The sequence below is a fragment of the Euleptes europaea genome, chromosome 5, assembly GCF_029931775.1.
Source record: "Euleptes europaea isolate rEulEur1 chromosome 5, rEulEur1.hap1, whole genome shotgun sequence".
In the NCBI taxonomy this organism is placed as follows: domain Eukaryota; kingdom Metazoa; phylum Chordata; class Lepidosauria; order Squamata; family Sphaerodactylidae; genus Euleptes; species Euleptes europaea.
In genome coordinates this window covers 8,215,617-8,235,924 of record NC_079316.1, presented here as the reverse complement: position 1 = coordinate 8,235,924, position 20,308 = coordinate 8,215,617, and the positions used below count along the sequence as shown (strand labels likewise).

At 51.2% G+C, this 20,308-nt stretch overlaps 1 protein-coding gene across 1 annotated transcript; it reads right to left on the bottom strand.

Annotated features, from left to right (window-relative positions):
- Window positions 1-279: 279 nt before the first annotated feature.
- Window positions 280-19,282, bottom strand: LOC130477869 (intestinal-type alkaline phosphatase-like). The gene is made up of 11 exons (XM_056849952.1): window positions 19,222-19,282; window positions 17,388-17,504; window positions 15,565-15,680; window positions 14,322-14,496; window positions 12,628-12,800; window positions 10,797-10,931; window positions 9,221-9,293; window positions 7,635-7,769; window positions 5,034-5,225; window positions 2,357-2,473; window positions 280-545 (listed from the first exon to the last, which is right to left on the bottom strand). The coding sequence occupies exons 1-11, from the start codon at window positions 19,280-19,282 to the stop codon at window positions 280-282; spliced, it is 1,560 nt and encodes a 519-aa protein (XP_056705930.1).
- Between the last annotated feature and the right edge of the window lie 1,026 nt (window positions 19,283-20,308).

Genomic DNA, 20,308 nt, shown 5'->3' with positions numbered 1-20,308 from the left:
GGACAGCCGGATGCTTTTCGGGTCAGGGATCACCACTAAGTTGTCTCCATCTGAGCGAAATGCTCTTTGAGGGGGTGTATCGGGAGAGGCGGTCCCGCAGATACGATGGTCCCAGACCGTTTAGGGCAGTTTCATGTGTTCACATGATGTTTTGCTAACAGAACCCATAAGAAGATGGACGGCACTCAGCTGGGGGGGGGGGGGTTGTGTGGGTGGTGGTAGAGGCAAACCCCCTCCCAATCCCAGAAACAGAAGAAGGGCGATGTGTCCAAAGGAGCATTAGCAGTCCCAAAAGATCAAGGCCGCCAGGAGGAGAACCAGAAGTGTGGGGTTGCCTTCGTTGGCAGAGTTGGTAGTGGGCAGCGTGCATCCTGTGTAAGGCTCCAGACAAGCGGCGAAAGCCATGACGTGCGCCACATACGTCTGCTCCTGCACCCCGTGAAAGAGGTGGGCCATGGGGCCCTTGGCCAAGATGGCCACGTCCTCGCCGCTGTGGGTTTCGGAGTCGAGGGGCACAGCCGCTTGTTGATGGTAGCCGTCGGTCTCTAGCAAAAGGGGGAAACGGGAAAGAGGAGCACAGGGTCAGTGCTGCCAACCACATGCTCCTTGCCCCCACGGCCCTGCCCCACACACCCTGAGCTCAGGGCGGCCTCCATGCGCCACCTCTTCCCACTGTTCTGACCCCAAGAATGGAGAGTGCACCACCCTCCCCTCCTCTGACCTCTGCCTCCCCCTCTTCCAATTCTCTCCCTCCACTCTGATCACATGACTGCCCACTATACCAGCCAATGGTTCTGCCATTTAATCCCATGACAGATTTTACAGGAGGCAACGTCAAGGGAAGGCCTCAGCCTCTGTGGCCTGTTGCTGGACCTCCAGAGGAACTGGTTGGCCACTGTGTGAGATGGGATGCTAGACTAGATGGACCCTCACTGGTCTGATCCAGTGGAACTCTTCCTATGTTCTCCTTCCCTGGAGGTTTTTAAGAAGAGGTTAGATGGCCATCTGTCAGCAATGCTGATTCTGTGACCTTAGGCAGATGATGAGAGGGAGGGCATCTTGGCCATCTTCTGGTCACTAGCAGTGTGGAGGGGGGAGGTAGTTGTGAATTTCCTGCTTTGTGCAGGGGGTTGGACTTGATGGCCCTGGTGGTCCCTTCCAACTCTATGATTCTATTCTATGATTCTACCCTTTTATTGGACCTCCAGAGGAGCCAGTTGGCCATTGTGTGAGACAGGATACTGGATGAACCACCGGTCTGATCCAGCAGGGCTCTTCTGATGTTCTTATGAAGGCCTCGGCCTCTATGCCCTGTTTGTTGGACCTCCAGAAGAACTGGTTGGCCAATGGGTGAGAAAGGATGCTGGACTAGATGGACCACTGGCCTGATCCAGCAAGGCTCTTCTGATGTTCTTTGTGACAGTTAGAACTGCTTCTGAAGTCTGAAAGAAATCTCCCCAGGGAGATGTGGTTGGTAGTTCAGGACACCTGGACTCCTTCCCAACCCTGCTCATGCAACTTTTCTCCTTTGGTTGCGTCACAACCAGCCAGCCAGCTCCATTCCAATCACCCATCCTATTCTATGTTGCCTGATGGACCGTGAGCAGGCTACTTTCTAAGACTGAGAAATCAAGGAACGCGTGGAGCTGTCTTCTACTGAGTCCCTCAAGCTCAGTCTTGTCTACTCTGACTGGAAGCGGCTTTCCAGGGTCTCAGGCGGAGGTCTTTCACATCACCTACTGCCTAGTCTTTTAAACTGGAAATGCCTGAGATTGAATGTGGGACTTTCTGCATGCCAAGCAGATGCTCTACCACTGCGCCATGGCCACTCTCCAGAAGGAAGAATTTGAAGGATCTCTGCACATTAAATTTCCCTGTTAAAAGTGATTCTATAAACCTCTCCGCAAGCAAGTTCGCAGGGACAGAGTTAAATTGTGGAACTCCCTGCCTCAGGATGTGGTGATGGCTGCCAACTTGGAAGGTTTTAAGAGGGGAGTGGACATGTTCATGGAAGAGAGGGGTATTCATGGCTACTAGTCAAAATGGATGCTAGTGATGATGCATACCTATTCTCTCCAGGATCAGAGGAGCATGCCTATTATCTTAGGTGCTCTGAAACACAGGCAGGGGAATGCTGCTGCAGTCGTCTTGTTTGTGGGCTTCCTAGAGGCACCTGGTTGGACACTGCGTGAACAGATGGATGAACTTGATGGACCTTGGTCTGATCCAGCAGGGCTTTTCTTAGGTTCTTATGTTCTTCACTTTCGTCCTCTCGATGTGGCCGACTATCACTGGTGAATGTTCAGATCTCACCCAGCCCAGCTTCCAAACCAGACCCTGTCAATCAATCACTTACCACTCACAGTGGCGCTCACATTCGGGCGACTCTGATTGGTGATCTGGTAGCCGGGCCCATTCCCATACACAATAGATGTGTACGTCTTTTTGTCATCTGCTAGTTTAGGGGCCAACCCTGATGAGGAAAGGGGAAAAAAAGAAGATTTGAACTGCCTCAGTCTGTCAGTCCCTCTGCCCTGGCTCTGAAAGGACAGCTAGGGCCTGACTAGATCCTTTTAAATAGGGATGCCGGGAACTGAACCCCGGACCACCTGCATCCCAAACAGATGCTCTACCATTGAGCTATGGTGCCTTCCAAGGATGAAGCTGCTTTACGTTGAGTCAAGTCACTGGTCAATTAAGGTCTGGTGGTGGAAAGGACCATCAAGTCAGATCCAACTTGTGGAAACCCCATAGAGTTTTCAAGGCAAGAGAAACCCAGAGGTGGTTGGGCCACCGCCTGACCCTGTGTGGTGACTCTGGACTTCCTTGGTGGTCTCCCATCCAAATACTGACCAGGGCTGACCCTGCTTAGCTTCCGAGATCTGATGAGATCAGGCTAGCCTGGACATCCAGGCCAAGGCCCTGTTAGCCTACTCTGGCTCATGTATTTGCTGCATTTATCTCCCCAGTGGAGCCCCAAAGGGGCTTATATCATTCTCCTGTCCTCCATTTTATCCTCACACCCTCACAGGCTCTCTTCTCTAACCCTTGTAAGGGAGGTTAAGCTGAAAGTGTGTGACTGGTCCAAATAGGGTTGCCAGGTCCCTCTTTGCCACTGGCGGGAGGTTTTTGGGGCAGAGCCTGAGGAGGGCGGGGTTTGGGGAGGGGAGGGACTTCAATGCCATAGAGTCCAATTGCCAAAGCGGCCATTTTCTCCAGGTGAACTGATCTCTATCGGCTGGAGATCAGTTGTAATAACAGGAGATCTCCAGCTAGTACAACCCTAGGTCCAAAGCTATGTTAATCAAAAATCTCCAGCGTGGTGTAGTGGTTAACAGTGGTGGTTTGGAGCGATGGAGTCTGATCTGGTGAACTGGATTTGTTTCCCCACTCCTCCACACGAAGCCAGCTGGATGACCTTGGGCTAGTCACACTCTCTCAGCCCCACCTACATCACAGGGTGTCTGTTGTGGGGAGGGGAAGGGAAGGTGACTGTAAGCCGGCTTGATTCTGCCTTAAGTGGTAGAGAAAATCAGCATATGAAAACCAACTCTTCTTCTTCTTCCATTTCGGAGACCTTTTGCATTTTAACGTATACATTCCCCCTAAGAGCTTTGCCTCTCAGCGAAATGGGAACATATGGGATTGGCTGGCTACTGTTATGGAACCTTTATCTTTCCGTTATCCGAGCTCGCAAGTTACGATATGTGGTGATTTTAATGCCAGATTTGGGTCAGGTGCATCAGATTTAAGAAGTGATGCAGATGCTCACATTGCTTCTCATGCCACAATTTTAGAACGTTCTTCAAAGGATATTGTAATTAATAAGCCAGGTAATTAATTACGTGGTACCACCTATGATAGATCAGGTGGCACTTTTACTTATTTATCTACCTGCCGGGCAATCACGATTGATTATTTTGCCTTGTCACCAGATTTATTGAATTCAGCGCATAACTTTGCGGTTGGTGATCTTCCATGGAGCAATCACTGTCCGTTGAGATTAGGATTTGTGGAGATTAGTACTTGGACAACTGGTCCAAAGCCTCCCAGCAAGCTTCCGCGGCAGAGGGGGGATTCGAACCTGGGTCTCCCAGACCCTAGTCTAACCACTACACCACATTGTCTCTCTGACTGGCAGCAGCTTCCAGGTGGAGAAGAAGAGTTGGTTTTTATACCCCGGTTTTCTGTACCTTTTTAAGGAGAATCAAACCGGCTTACAATCGCCTTCCCTTCCTCTCTCCACAACAGACACCTTGTGAGGTAAGTGAGGCTGAGAGAGTTCGGAGAGAACTGTGACTTGCCCAAGGTCACCCAGCAGGCTGCATGTGGAAGAGTGGGGAAAACAACACAGTTCACCAGAGTTGGCAGAGTGTTGCACCAGGCTGGGGCCAGAGCCAAAAAGGCCCTGGGCCTGGTTGAGGACAGATGCTTTTTGGGCCAGGAATCACCAGTAAGTTGTCTCCAGCTGAGTGAAGTGCTGTTTGAGGGGGTATATCAGGAGAGGCAGTCCCACAGGTACGATGGTCCCAGATCATTTTGGGCAGTTTCATGTCTTCATGTGATGTTTGCTAATGCAACCCATAAGAAGATAGATGGTACTCAGCTGGGGGGGGGGTGTTATGTGGTTGGCAGTAGAGGCAAACCCCCTCCGAATCCCAGAAACAGTAGAAGGGCGTTGTGTCCAAAGGAGCATTAGCAGTCCCAAAAGATAAAGGCCTCCAGGAAAAGACCCACAAGTGTGGGGAATCATGTAGAGGAGTAGGGAATCAAACCCGTTCCTCCAGATTAGAGTCCGCCGCTCCTAACTACTACACCACGCTGGAGGTCTTTCACATCACTTGATCTCTTTTAGTAGAGATGCCGGGGATTGAGCTTGGGACCTTCTGCATGCTAAGCAGATGCTTCACCACTGAGCCACAGCCCCATTACTCGAGCCGATGGTTCTAAGGGAGCCCATCCCAGCCCCAAATCTCTTTCCCAAGGCAGTTTGCCCTCGGGACCCACGTCGCAGGTCACCTCAAGCTTCATACCAAAGATGGAGGAGCCCCTCAGCGTGTAGCCCCCAAAGTTGAAAACATGGGAATGGTCAGCAGTCACCACGGAGAGGGTGTCCTCTTCACTGGTCAGCTCCCCTGCCCGACGGATGGCTTTGTCAAACTCCACGGCTTCAGTGAGCGCCAACTTTGCAATGCCGTCGTGGTGTCCCCAGTCGATTTTGCCTCGTGCAAAGAAACAGGAACGGAGTTAAAGCTCGGTGAACAGCTCCTCCACCGCAGGCGGCCTTCACACCGTATGAAGACAGAAACCCCTTGCTTTTGTGCTGGTGATGTAACTGACCGTTCCTGGGTTAGGCTAATAAACTCACAATAATAGCGTTAAAAGGTTTATTGATAGAAAAGTTTCAAAAAAGTTATAAAATCACAAGTTACCTAGGTCGTTTATGCATGGGAATTTTACCTGGGGTTCGATGCTCACTTGACCCACACTTTTCTGTTATGAATCCAAAAATTGCTATGCACCAGCAAAGTCACCAGGCTCAAATCCGGAAGTGTCTCCCCGCCCCTTGAAAATGCTGCTTTGTTATTGGCTGTAGTAGTTACTGTGAGAAAAAGTCCAATTCCCCTCTCCTCCCCCCACCACGAAAACCCATGTGCCGTGATAAAACCCATTTCACAAAAACGAGCTCTTTTAAAGCAGGGGGGTGGGGAAAATCTTTTTTCCACCAAGGGCCATTTGGATATTTATAACATCATTCGCGGGCCATACCAAATTGTCAACTTAAAAATTAGCCAACCAAGCCCCAAGCAGGCAGCTGTCCCAGATGACACCCACCCCCTGCACACGGGCAAGCAGGCAGGCATCCAAACAGTGGCGCACTCGCCCACCTGGTGGCACAGGATGGTCTGTTGAACCAGCCGGGCGTAGCCATCCAGCTGCACGCCGGAGTTGCTCCTGCTCCGCATGGTTGGGGCCGGATTCTACAGCCGGCTCCTGCTACCTCTGCCCGCAGGGATGAAATGAGGACACACTGGCTAAGAACTCCCCCCCGGTGCATTCTGTCCCTGCCCCCTTTAACCCCTCCATTGTCGCCATTTCTGCCCCCAGCCCTCTTGTAGTACAGAGATAATACGTTTTTCCACGGCCCGGGTAGGAAAGGGTTAACACAGTTTTTTTGGCGGTCCTAGCAGCTCCATAGCTAATGACTCTTCCGCAAGGGGGGGGGGAAGGTTCCTTTTCTCGGCAAAACAAACTCACATCCGCCTTGAACAGAGGCTATTCCTGCCCGTGGGAGAGGACGGATCACCAGTCTTAGATCCTTCTGCGCTAGAGATCTGCCAGGATCCACGAAGGGCCAGACCAAATGATTTCGCAGGCCTTAAACGGCCCCCAGGCCTGACGTTCCCCACCCCTGTTTTAAAGGAATGGAATGGGGGGGGAAACCCCAAGCGTTGTTTTAAAACCCATTTTTATGTGACAAAGAACTCCGGCTGGGAGACGAAAAATCAGGAAGCATTTGAGTCCCCACGCCTTGAAATGCTCCTTTGTAATTAGCTGTAAGTGCTTACTGTGAGAAACAACGTCTCACACACACACACCCAGCTCCCCTGTCCCGCAGTTTGGCTTAGGCGTGGAGATTTCACCCAGGCTGCTCTCAGGAGGGATCGAAGAATCAGGATTTAACAGCAACGGGAAGACCCAGGATTTGCGAGGACTGGCCGGGAGGTCATCTCTAATAGACAGAAAACTCATGCATACTTACTAAGATAAATGCTGGCTGTTCAAGCTATAGGTCTTGTTTCGCTAAGCATTATTCAGAGCGACAAAGTGACACGCTGACCAGCGGGAATGAAGAAGGAATGGCGACATTTCTGCCTACTCAAACGTATGTGAAAGTGAACTAAGGACAGGTGACCCTAAGCTAGGGTTGCCAGCTCCAGGATGGGAAATACCTGGAGATTTTGGGGGCGGAGCCTGAGAAGGCCGGGTTTGGAGAGGGGAAGGACTTCAGTGCCGACTTTCTCTACCACTTAAGGAGGAATCAAACCGGCTTACAATCACCTTCCCCTCCCCACAACAGACACCCCGTGAGGTAGGTGGGGCTGAGAGAGCTCTAAGAGAGCTGTGACTAGCCCAAGGTCACCCAGCTGGCTTCGTATGGAGGAGTGAGGAAATCAACCCGATTCACCAGATTAGCCTTCGCCGCTCATGTGGAGGAGTGGAGAATCAAACCCGGTTCTCCAGATTAAAGTCCACCCCTCCAAACCACCATTCTTAACCACTACACCCCGTTGACTCCAAACCAGTTCCCCTGGAGAAAATGGCCACTTTGGCAATTGGACTCTATGGCATTGAAGTCCCTCCCTGCTCCAAACCCTGCCTTCCTCAGGCTCCGCCCCAAAGATATTCTGGTATTTCCCTACCCAGAGCTGGCAACCCTATACCTCCTTGGCCTGCAGCTCCCCCTGAAGTTGTTCCCTCTCTGGAGGCTCTGGCCTTCCCCCAAATTGTTTGGAAACATCAGTAGTCACTAAGAAGGAGGCCATCCGGACCTAGCTATGGGGGATCCTGGGAGCCTCCCAAACAATAAGGGACAGGTACGGGGTATCAAAGCATTCCCAAGCCCAACTTATCTTCCACGAACAGGTAGAATCCCTTGGGGTTGCGCCGGAGAATTTTGATGGCTGCTTCCATCATCTCGGTCAGAGATGGATCCGTAAGGTTATTTCGATGGAGATCATATGCCATGAGAGAAGGTTCAAAGAGACCTGGCGGGTGGGGGCAAGGGGACAACAGTTTAGGAAGTTGGGAGACGGAATGGACCCAGCGGTATCGAAGGTTACTGCTTTTCCTAGACTATACCACATCAGACTGCAGGTAGGAAAGTGTGTGTGTGTGTGGGGGGGGGTGTCCATGTTGGAAGGCTCCCCAGAAAACCCCTCTCCCTGATATGCTAACTTTCCATGTGAAAAAGAAGAAGGCTGTGGCTCAGTGGAAGAGCCTCTACTTGGCATGCGGAAGGTCCCAGGTTCAATCCCCGGCATCTCCAGTTAAAGGGACCAGGCAAGTAGGTGATGAGAAAGACCTCTGCCTGAGACCCTGGAGAGCCGCTGCCGGTCTGAGTAGACAATACTGACTTTGATGGACCAAGGTCTGATTCACTACGAGGCAGTTTCATGTGTTCAAGAAGAAGAAGAGTTGGTTTTTATATGCCGACTTTCTCTACCACTTAAGGAAGAATCAAACCGGCTTACAATCACCTTCCCTTCCCCTCCCCACAACAGGCACCCTGTGAGGTAGGTGGGGCTGAGAGAGCTGTGACTAGCCCAAGGTCACCCAGCTGGCTTCATGTGGAGGAGTGGGGAAACAAATCCCGTTCACCAGATTAACCTCTGCCACTCATGTGGAGGAGTGGGGAATCGAACCCGGTTCTCTAGATCAGAGTCCACCGCTCCAAACCACTGCTCTTAACCACTACACCACGCTGGCTGGAATTGTCTTTCTGCCTTCGAGGAGGAAACAGGAAAACCACTCCATGCCCACCGAAGTGGTACGGTCCTAGCAAAGCGGCACTCTCTCATTCTCCTATCCTGCATATATCAACTGGCCATTCACTGCATTCTGAGAAACCGTCTATGGTAGTCAGAAGAGAAGGGGCATGCGTCTTTTGTGAGAATGGCATGTAAACAGGCATATAGTCCTGAATGACTAGGACACACCCTGGAAACAGGCAGAAGAGGGTATGCCAGAAGCTGCATCCGATCCAGGACCAAAGATTGTGTAATATGTTTTAGTAGGACCAATCAAATATCACAAAAATAAGTGGTTGAGTTTCTCCCGAACTCTGATATTTTTTTAAAAAGCAGAAGGGGGAAATAACTAGTTAAACGGCAGCGGCATTTGCACCATGACATCCCTTCTGAGGAAACCCTGGAAAAAACGTAGGGTAGCTCTAGGAATCGATGGAAGAAAATGGCCGCTTTGGCCATTGGACTCTATGGCATTAGAGTCCCTCCCCCTCCCCACACCCCGCCCTCTTCAGGCTCCGCCCCAAAAAACTCCTGCTGGTGGCGAAGAGGGACCTGGCAACCCTAAGGAGAAGGGAACTATGTAAACCACTCTGGGTCCCCACTGGGGAGAAGGGTGGGGTGTAAATGAAGTAAGTATGTAAATATTATCCATCATTTCTGATTGTTACACTAAATCAACAACTAATTACCCATAAGACGGTTCACAGTTGGGTCCTCTGCAGCGGCCAAAAGGTCTGTTCGGTTCCAGACATACTTGCTGTTCTAGAAGGAAAACCATTAAGTGGGTGTTCCTGGGCACCACATCAGATTCAGTGCCAGTAAGGAGACGTAAAGAAGAAGAAGAAGAAGAAGAAGAAGAAGAAGAAGAAGAAGAAGAAGAAGAAGAAGAAGAAGAAGAAGAAGAAGAAGAAGAAGAAGAAGAAGAAGAGTTGGTTTCTATATGCCGACTTTCTCTACCACTTAAGGGAGACTCAAACCGGCTTACAATCACCTTCCCTTCCTCTCCCCACAACAGACACCCTGTGAGGTTGAGGGGCTGAGAGAGCTGTAACTTGCCCAAGGTCACCCAGCTGGCTTCGTGCGGAGGAGTGGGGAAACAAGTCCAGTTCACCAGATTAGCCTCAGCCGCTCATGTGGAGGAGTGGGGGAATCAAACCTGGTTCACCAGATCAGAATCCACTGCTCCAAACCACCGTTCTTAACCACTACACCACGCTGGCTCTCCAGTACTCCAAAGGTGGGTCTTCCATGTCCTGAAGAACTCCTAATGCCCCCCACCAGCTAACAAAGCAAGAATAATAATAAATGTATTGCAGTAACAGACCAGAAAATATTGAGATACAGATTCTAAGCTACACATCTAACAAGCTAAAGCCTTATATAAAATTCTACATAAAACAGTATTAAACAATATAAAGGGTAGATCTGTAATTAATACTATTTTTTATCATTACCAGCAACCCTCTTCTTGCTTCGAGCTTTGATCCCATAAGCACCGAATTTGGAACAAAGCAAGGATTGGGACTGTCAATCTCCATGTGGGGCCTAGAGATCTCCCAGAATTACAACAGATCTCTAGACTACAGTGATCAGTTCCTCTAGAAGAAAGTGGCTGCTTTGAAGGGTGGATCCTATGGCATTTTATGCCACTGAGCTCCCTCCCCAAACCTCTCCCTCCCCAGATTCCACGGCCAAATCTCCAGGAATTTCCCAACCCTGTATCAGCAACCCTAGCAAGAATAAATCGGGTAAAAAACTGAAGAAGAAGAGTTGGTTTTTACATGCCGACTTTCTCTACCACTTAAGGAAGAATCAAACCAGCTTACAATCACCTTCCCTTCTCCTCCCCACAACAGACACCCTGTGAGGTAGGTGGGGCTGAGAGAGCTCTAAGAGAGCTGTGACTAGCCCAAGGTCACCCATCTGGCTTCATGTGGAGGAGGGAAGAAACCAACCCGGTTCACCAGATTAGCCTCCGCTGCTCACGTGGAGGAGCGGGGAACCAAACCTGGTTCTCCAGATCAGAGTCTACTGCTCCAAACCACCGCTCTTAACCACACCACCACTCTGGCTCGCTGAGATTTTAAAGGACCCCCTGCCTTCGAGGACATTCACAAAATCTGAACCTGCATAATTTATGCAAAGCACAGAACTGAACTTTCCGCAGTACAGAACTGGGGTGATCATAGAGCAGAATTTCAACGACTACATGAGATTTTTCTGCTACCCCAAATGAACAAGGCAGAAGCACAACAAGATGCTTACCGGAGAAGCATTCAGCCACTCGCCAATGAGGTCCCGGTTGTCCTTGCGGATGCCTCCCTGGCTGGGGTCTGAAGGGTACTCCGGGTCGGGGGTTCCCTGTGGGGTCATGTACTTCCTGCCCCCGCCTAAGATCACCTGCGGAGCATCAGGTAGTCAGAAGAACTGGACAGACATGGCATTCACGTTAAAAACAAATTGTAAAAAAGCGATCTCAACTGCATAAAACAAGTTTACCCGTGAAATTGGCCATTATTGGTTTGCGTTGTTTAAAAGGCACAAGAATAGGGTTGCCCCAGCCTCCAGGATGGAGATCTCCCACTATTACAGCTGATCTGCAGGCGGCAGAGATCAGTTCCCCTGGAGAAAATGGATGCTTTTGGAAAGGGGGCTCTATGGTACTAATACCACATTGAAGTCCCTCCCCTGCCCAAATCCCGCCCTCCTCAGGCGCCGCCCGTAAAATCTCCAGGTATTTCCTAACCCAGAGCTGGCAACCTTATGCAAGAAGGAAGGAAGGAAGGAAGGAAGGAAGGAAGGAAGGAAGGAAGGAAGGAAGGCATTAAAGGGACTTCAAAAATATACCAGGCGCCCAAGAGAAAAAGGACCACTCAATTGCTATCAACCTGAATGTGTGAAGTGTCAAATATATCTTTTGAAACCCACCGCTTCCTTTACAGTAACAGGATAGCTTCATCACAGACCAAGGCGTGAACTGGCAATAGAAATCCAAAGAATGCATGTAAAAGAGAAGGGGAAAACATTTCCCCATAGAAAAGTGTCTCTAGAGAAAACAAACATGTCGGGGGATGCTGGAAGAGAAGGATTGACCCCCAGACTTCAGAGGGCCCTATAGAGAGCCAGCAAGATAGACGGGTCAGGACCTGACTATTCTTCCTTCTTTCCACCTCTCCGCTGCTCTCCCTATCATGCGTAGATTGCAGCTTTCAAGGAATCTTCCCTCTTTGGCTAACTCCTTTTTTTCGCCCCTCTTCTCCGTCTTGCAGCACTGAGAGCAGGACTTGCAAAGAGGGACCTGGCAACCCTTGGCATGGAGATCTCCAGGAATTACAACCTATCTCCAAATTACCGAGAGCTGATCCCCTGGAGAAAATGGCTGCGTCGGAGGGTGGACTCTAGGACATGGTCTCCTGCTGAGGTCAATCCTCTCTGCAAGCCCCACCCGCCCCAGGCGCCACCCCGAAAACTCCAGGAATTTCACAATCCAGGGCTGGCAACCGTACTGTAGTCCATTCTGTCTGGAATGGTTTTCCTTATAATAAAAGACTCATATCAGTATAATAAGATAAAAGATTGTGTGTGACCTTTGCTTCCTCAGCAGCTACGAATGCAGATTCCACTGTGCCATCCACACTCTGCAATTTTTAACAATGCAGATATATGGAGCTGATTCTGCATCAAAGTAAACATTGACTGACTGATAAAACTGCGCGTGGGTTAGAGAAACGTGACAAAGGGAACTTCTCCATAATAGCAGGACTCGTGGAAAGCCCATGAAATTAATAGGTAGCAGATTCAGGACACGTATACACAAAATACAGCTAGAATCGAGTCCAGTAGCACCTTAGGGACAAGATTTTCGGGGTGTGAGCTTTCGATGTCGAACGTTCTGGGAGATCTGACTCTCAAAACTCGCACCCTGAAAATGCTCTAAGGTGCTCCTGGACTCAAATCCAGCTGTTCTTCTGCAGACCAACATGGCTACCCTCTGAATAAAAAAAAAACCACACAACCCATAATTAACTAGTGGAACTCACTGCCACAGGATGTAGCAGCGGCAGAGGGGGTTGCGCTCCCCCTTCCCCCCACCCACCGTGATGTTGACATTTTCCACCATCTGCTGAGCGATATCTTTGCAGCCCTGCGCAATCGCCGACTGGGGCATGTTCGCATCTGAGTACCAGTTCCGGTTCACCGTGTGAGCGTAGCTTGCAGAGGGCGAGGCGTGTTGGACCTGGGTGGTGGTCACGATCCCCACAGACATGCCTGAAAGGGAGGGAAGGAAGGAGGTGGAAAAAGGAACCATGGGCAGGCGGTTGGACTAGATGACCCTGGTGGTGCCTTCCAACACTATGAGTCTATGATTCTATGCTCTGAAACATGCTTTGGCTGGGGAGGGCAGGTTAGAAATATAATAAAAATAAAATAAAATAATAACAAGAAATTTGGTAGTCTTCAAGGTACCATAGGATTCTTGTTTTTTTGAAAATGTCAGAGACTGGAACGGCTGTGGGAATTTCTAGACTCAGATGCTTCTGAACCGTGAACACAGAAAGAAGAAGAAGAGTTGGTTTTTATATGCCAACTTTCTCTACCACTTAAGGGAGACTCAAACCGGCTTACAATCACCTTCCCTTCCTCTCCCCACAACAGACACCCTGTGAGGTTGGTGGGGCTGAGAGAGCTGTGACTAGCCCAAGGTCACCCAGCATGCTTCGTGTGGAGGAGTGGGGAAACAAGTCCAGTTCACCAGATTAGCCTCAGCTGCTCATATGGAGGAGTGGAGGAATCAAACCTGCTTCTCCAGATCAGAGTCCCCCGCTCCAAACCACGGCTCTTAACCTCTACACCACGCTGGCTCTTGATGAACCTCTTGATGCGGACTCACAAGGCCTGAGCCTAGAAATGGTTTCCAGCAGCAGTTCTAGGGTTGTCAGCTCTGGACTTAGCGGTAGAGCCTGGGGAGGGCAAGGTTTGGTGAGGGGAGGGACCTCATTGGGGTATATTGCCATAATGTCCACCCTCCAAAGCAGCCATCTTCTCCAGGGGAACTGATCTCTGTTGTCTGAAGAGCAGTTGTGATTCTGGGAGATCTCCAGGCACTATCTGGAGGTTGGCAACAGTAACTCTGGTATTGTCAGCTGAAGAAGAATCCTGCGGCACCTTAAAGACTACAAAATTTATGGAAGTGTAACATGCCATGTGTGTGTGTTAAGTGCCGTCAAGTCGCTTCTGACTCATGGCGACCCTATGAATGAAAGTCCTCCAAAATGTCCTATCTTTGACAGCCTTGCTCAGATCTTGCAAATTGAGGGTTGTGGCTTCCTTTATTGAGTCCATCCATCTCTTCTCCAGGCTCCACCCCACCTTCTCCAGGCTCCACCCTCAAATCTCAAGGTATTTCCCAACCCAGAGTTGGCAATCCTAGCTTCAGACCTCACTGGGACCCATCCCACTTCCTCCAAAGATATGGCAATTTTGTTGGGTTGCCAACCACCAGGTACTAGCTGGATATCTCCCGCTATTATCTCCAGCTGGTAGAGATCAGTTCCCCTGGAGAAAATGGCCGCTTCGGCCATTGGACACTATGGTCTTGACGTCTCTCCCCTCCCCAAACCCCGCCCTCCTCAAGCTCCGCCCCAAAAACCTCCCACCGGTGGCGAAGAGGGACCTGGCAACCCTACAATTTTGGACGTAAAGAACTGGCAGTCCACAGATGCTCCCCAAGGGAGCGCATCCCAGAGAAAGGTAGATGATAAACGTCCCCCCCCCTTTCTGATAACTCACCGGCCGTGCTAGCTCTCTGCAGCACAGATATGACCTCGTTTCCAGCCGCAGTGTTGCATTGGTTGTAGCGGGCCGCCGCACTCAGCCCGGCTGTTTGGTAGTTGCCCTTCACCCCGCAGAGGTAGGCCGTGCCGGTGCCCGCACTGTCTGGCACTTGCCGGTCCACGTTGTACGTCTGTCAAAAGCCAAGGGGACTCGGTTGGGAGGGCCACGACCGGCCCACGCGCCCCCCTCGAGCAACCTGCCAAGTGGCGGGGAGAAGCAGAGCCCGTCCTCCCGATGGGTAAGCAAAGAGCGGGCAGGCGTCTCCAGCAGGCTCCAACGTGTTCCGTTTTCATATGCTGACTTTGTATACCTTATAAGGAGCATGAAACCGGCTTACACTCGCCTTCCCTTCCCCACAACAGACGCCCTGTGAGGTAGGTGGGGCTGAGAGAGCTCCAAGAGAGCTGTGACTAGCCCAAGGTCACCCAGCTGGCTTTGTGTGGAGGAGTGGGGAAACCAACCCGGTTCACCAGAGTCCGCCACTCATGTAGAGGATTGGGGAATCAAACCCGGTTCTCCAGATTAGTGTCTGCCACTCCTAACCAAAACACCACGCTGGAGGTCTTTCACATCACTTGATCTCTTTTAGTAGAGATGCCAGGGATTCTCAAACATCATATGCATGAGTGCTGCCCCCCCCCAATTCCAGGAGTACCTTGTGATTAATGAGGCATCCCCAGTGAATCACGGAGCCCCTCCCCCTGAAAACGCAGGCCTTGTTGCACTTAACTTGGAGGGGGAGGGTCAGCTCTCAAAGGGACTGCGTGTGCTTTTGCTGGGTATTCCTCCCCACCTTTCTTCGCCTTCCAACCTTTGCAGCCTCTCTTTGGTGTCTTCCTGCACATTTCATGACGGTTTAACTCCCTCTTTTGTGCTTTGCTTTGAGGGAAGGGGTTGGATGGGAGGGACAGGCACGTGGGAGGGAGAAGCCAAAATGGGCGCAGGGAGAGAAACCCAAAGTTAAGAGCTATGCATGGAAATGGGGAAAATTTGTGTTGCTCTTGCCTTGAAGCAGTATTTAAATTCATTCTAAAACTGGATCCTAGAACTGCAGGGGAAGAATGAGGCTAGAGAGAAGTCAAGTCTGAAGGTCGGTAAAATCATGAATAATGCAAAAGAAGCCTTGAAGCAGTCCAGCAGGGACTGCGAAGTAAATACCACTGCTTAAATGGCTGATGAATGCGGTTGGTCTCAGCACCTTGGAAAGTGCCACGTAAGGAAAAGCGTCCATTGCCAAAGGTGTCTCTGGGCCCAGATTCCCCAGCTTCTGTCCATTCAAGATACGGGTGGCAGTGACGGTGGCGATACCCATGCCTGCAGGGGAGACAGACCCAGTTCACAAAACCAGGACTGTTAATCTCCAGTATCTCATCTTATTCCACACACACACACACACACACACTCACACACACACCCACACCCATAAAGCAGCTCGCAGATCAGCTTCCTTTCAGATAAGACATAATGTCCATCATCCATAGCATACTGGGGTCACATGAGGCACATGGGCTGCCTTATACTGAATCAGCCTGTTGGAAGAGGAGGAGGAGGAAGAAGAAAAAGAGGAAGAAGAGTTGGCTTTTGTATGCCGACTTTCTCTACCACTTAAAGGAGACTCAAACCAGCTTACAATCGCCTTCCCTTCCCCACCCAACAGACACTCTGTGAGGTAGGTGGGGCTGAGAGAGCTCTAACAAAGCTGTAACTTGCCCAAGGTCACCCAGCTGGCTTCATGTTTAGAAGTGGGGAAACAAATCTAATTCACCAGATTAGCCTCCACCGCTCATGTGGAGGAGTGGGGAATCAAACCCGGTTCTCCAGATCAGAGTCCACTGCTCCAAACCACCGCTTTTAAGCACTACACCACGCTGGCTCTCTTAAAGTCAGTATTGTCTACTCAGATTGGCAGCAGCTCTCTGGGTCTCAGGTAGAGGTCTTTCACATCACCTATGGTCCAGTCCTTTTAACTGGAGATGCCAGGGATTGAACCTGGGACCTTCTGCATGCCAAGCAGATGCTCTGCCACTGAGCTGGACTGGATGGACCACTAGTCATAGAATCAGAGAGTCGGAAGGGACCACCAGGGTCATCTAGTCCAACCCCCTGCACAACGCAGGGAATTCACAACTACCTCCCACCCCCACCCCCAGTGACCCCTACTCCACCCCCCAGAAGATGGCAAAGATGCCCTCCCTTTCATCATCTCCCTAAGGTCACAGAATCAGCATTGCTGACAGGTGGCCATCTAACTTCTTCTGAAAAACCTCCATGGAAGGAGAGCCAACCACCTCCCGAGGAAGCCTGTTCCACTGAGGAACCGCTCTGACTGTTAGAAAGTTCTTCCTAATGTCCAGATGGAAACTCTTTTGATTTAATTTCAACCAGTTGGTTCTGGTCCGACCTTCTTGAGCAACAGAAAACAACTCGGCATCCTCCTCCATATGGCAGCCCTTCAAGTACTTGAAGATGGTTATCCTGTCCCCTCTCAGTCTTCTCCTCTTCAGGCTAAACATACCCAGCTCCTTCAACCTTTCCTCACAGGACTTGGTCTCCAGACCTCTTACCATCTTTGTTGCCCTCCTCCGGACACGTTCCAGCTTGTCTACGTCTTTCTTAAATTGCGGTGCCCAAATCTGAACATAGTACTCAAGTTGAGGCCTAACCAGAGCAAAGTAAAGCGATACCAGCACTTCGTGTGATCTGGACACTATACTTCTGTTGATACAGCCCGAGATCACATTTGCCTTTTTAGCTACTGCGTAGCACTGCTGGCTCATGTTCAGAGTTTGTTTTACTACGGCCCCAGCAAGGCTCTTCTGATGTTCTCCTGAGAGTTGTTGTAATTCCAGGAGATATTCAGGCCTCACCTCAAGGTTCGCAACCCTGTTTGAAACTCATGCCACCTGTATGCTTGCTTCTGCACACACACACACACACACACACACACACACCAGAAACCCTGCTCTGTATGTCCAACGGTCCGACCAGCAAGCCCGACCCACCCGCTGATCATTCACTCACCATCTCCCAAAAAGAGGATGAGATTCTTCGCCCGGTAGTTCCGGGGACGGAGATCCAGGGCTTCTTGGATGGCCCGGGATGCCTTCTCGTTCCAGAAGGCCGGCTTCTCCTCCTCAGCTTGAGACAGAAACGAGGCACTGGTTAGGCCCAGGCAATTAAAAAAGGTAAAGGTCCCCTGTGCAAGCACCGGGACATTCCTGACCCATGGGGTGACGTCACATCCCGACGTTTCCAAGGCAGGCTTTGTTTGCGGGGTGGTGTGCCAGTGCCTTCCCCAGTCATCTCCCCTTTACCCCCAGCAAGGTGGGTACTCATTTCACCGACCTCGGAAGGATGGAAGGCTGAGTCGACCTTGAGCCGGCTACCTGCAACCGACTTCCGATCGAACTCAGGTTGTGGGCAGAGCTTGGACTGCAGTACTGCAGCTTACCACTCTCTGCCACGGGGCCCCTAGGCCCAGGCAATTACACTCTCCTTAATTAAGCTCCCGATAACGGCTATCGGACCTTGATACGTCTTATCAAAACCTTGCGGCGGCATTTGCTAGCCAAGCTAAGGAAGAGAATGTCTAGATCAGGGTAATATAGAGTCTAAAGATCTTCAGTCTGCAATTTGGCCAGCCATGGGCAACGCCATCCAGATGAGAACCCTGGGATAGAAAATAAGACCCATGCTGGCAGTAAATCATCAGGGACTAGAATACCTGAAGCCTACATCATCTCGTGTACATATTGAGTCTCTTCCCGGGAACAGGGAGCATCCCCCAAGACCCAGGAGACTCCAGACGCCCCTCTCTTATCTGTCTAGTGCATTTATATTGCACCCTTCACCTGAGGATGCTGCCCAGGGTTTCCCTTGCCTCTGTTTTATCCTTACAACAACCCTGTGAGGTAGATTAGCCCGAGAGAGAGAGAGAGAGAGAGAGAGAGAGAGAGAGAGAGAGAGAGAGGCCCAAAGGCAGCCAGCAAGTTTCGTGGAAGAGTAGGGATTGGAACCTGGGGCTCCCAGATCCTAGCCCGGCCTCTAAGCACACCACATTGGCTCTGCCATCTAACAACCTAATTTCTGGTTTCCAGGAACACAGTATTACATTGCCCAATTGCCTGTACCATGACCACACGAACTACATTTGAAGACACAGATGTAGGTCATGTCTCTGTCTCCATCTCTCTGTCTCTCTCTCACTGTGTGTGTGAGAGAGAAGGGGTTTGCTGCCCCCTTCTCACATGGCATATTTTTCTGCTTAGCACAAACCCTCCCCTTGCCCCCGTGCCCAGGTGAAAAGATATTTGTCCCTGCCAGAGAAGAACACCTTAGCGCAAGAAAGGGAAAGGAAAGGGTTGAGAGTCTACCTCTCTTTCCCACCCCCCTCATCCATTGCAGAAGGTAGAGTTGGCTTTTATATGCCGACTTTCTCTGCCACTTCAGGAAGAATCAAACTGGCTGACACTCCCCTTCCCTTCCCCTCCCCACAACAGACACCTTGTGAGGTAGGTGGGGCTGAGAGAGCTGTGACTAGCCCAAGGTCACCCAGCTGGCTTCATGTGCAGCAGTGGGGAAACAAAATCCAGTTCACCAGATTAGCCTCCGCCGCTCCTGTGGAGGAGTGGGGAACCCAACCCGGTTCTCCAGATCAGAGTCCGCCGCTCCAAACCACCGCTCTTAACCACTACACCACGCTGGCTCTCGTGGTGCTGCTTCTGCTCCTCACCACATCCTGCTTCACCGAAGTTCCTGGCCGCCTGTCCCCCAAAAACGCCATCACTGCCCTCTCCATCACACTGGACGGAAGCCCCAAGGAAGACAGCCCCCCACCCTCTCTCACCGACTGTACCTGGGATGACAGCCCCGGAGAGAGCCGGCCCCAGCAGGAGGCATAGAAGAGGGAGCCACATGGTCGTGACGGGGCAGAGCGGCGCCAAGGGGAAAGGTGGGGCCGCCAAGCTTTGCACCTTATAAGACAGAGCCCGGAGGGACCTTTGGACGCCCAGCCAGCTGTCGCCCAGAATTAGCACCCGCCACCTTCCTCTCTTGCCCTCGCCTGGGCAGATTTACAACTGCTGGCAACAGACTGTGTGTGGAACAACAAAGCCCCGCAGCCGCATGGCTGGCATCGGAGTACCCACAGAAGATCCCAAGGGCCAGCTCCACCCAAGCTTCAAGCAGGGCTGGCTCTACAATGAGGCAACCTGAGCGGGGTTGCCAACTCCAGGTGGGGAAATTCCTGGAGATTTGGGAGTGGAGGCTTGGGCAGGTGGGGTTCAGGGAGGCGAGGGACTTCAGTGGGACACAATTAGGGTTGCCAACCTCCAGGTACTAGCTGGAGATCTCCTGCTATTACAACTGATCTCCAGATGATAGAGATCAGTTCACCTGAAGAAAACGGCCGCTTTGGCGATTGGACTCTATGGCACTGAAGCACCTCCCTTCCCTAAACCCCACCGTCCTCAGGCTCTGCCCCAAAAACCTCCCACCAATGGTGAAGGGAGACCTGGCAACCCTAGGTATAATACTGTACAGTCCACACTCCAAAGCAGTCATTTTCTCCAGGCGAACTGATCTCTGTAGGCTGGAAGTCAGTTATAATTCTGGGAGATCTCCAGGCCCCACCCGGAAGTTGGCAACCCTAGCAGGAAGCTGCCTCAGCAGGGGCAGACTGGGCATTAGACCCATGGGGGAATTTTCCGTTTAGTGAATGGCTGCCCACCCCCTCGTATGGGCTGGTTCAGCCCAGGGCAGAAGAGCCAGGACAGCCAGAGTTGGGGGGGGGGGCATTCTCCCTTACGGCCACTGGCCTCCCATGTAGGGTTCCCAACATCCAGGTGGGGCCTGGAGATCACCCAGAATTACAGCCGATCTCCAGACTACAGAGACCAGTTCCCCTGGAGGAAATGGATGCTTTGGAGGGTCAACTTTATGGC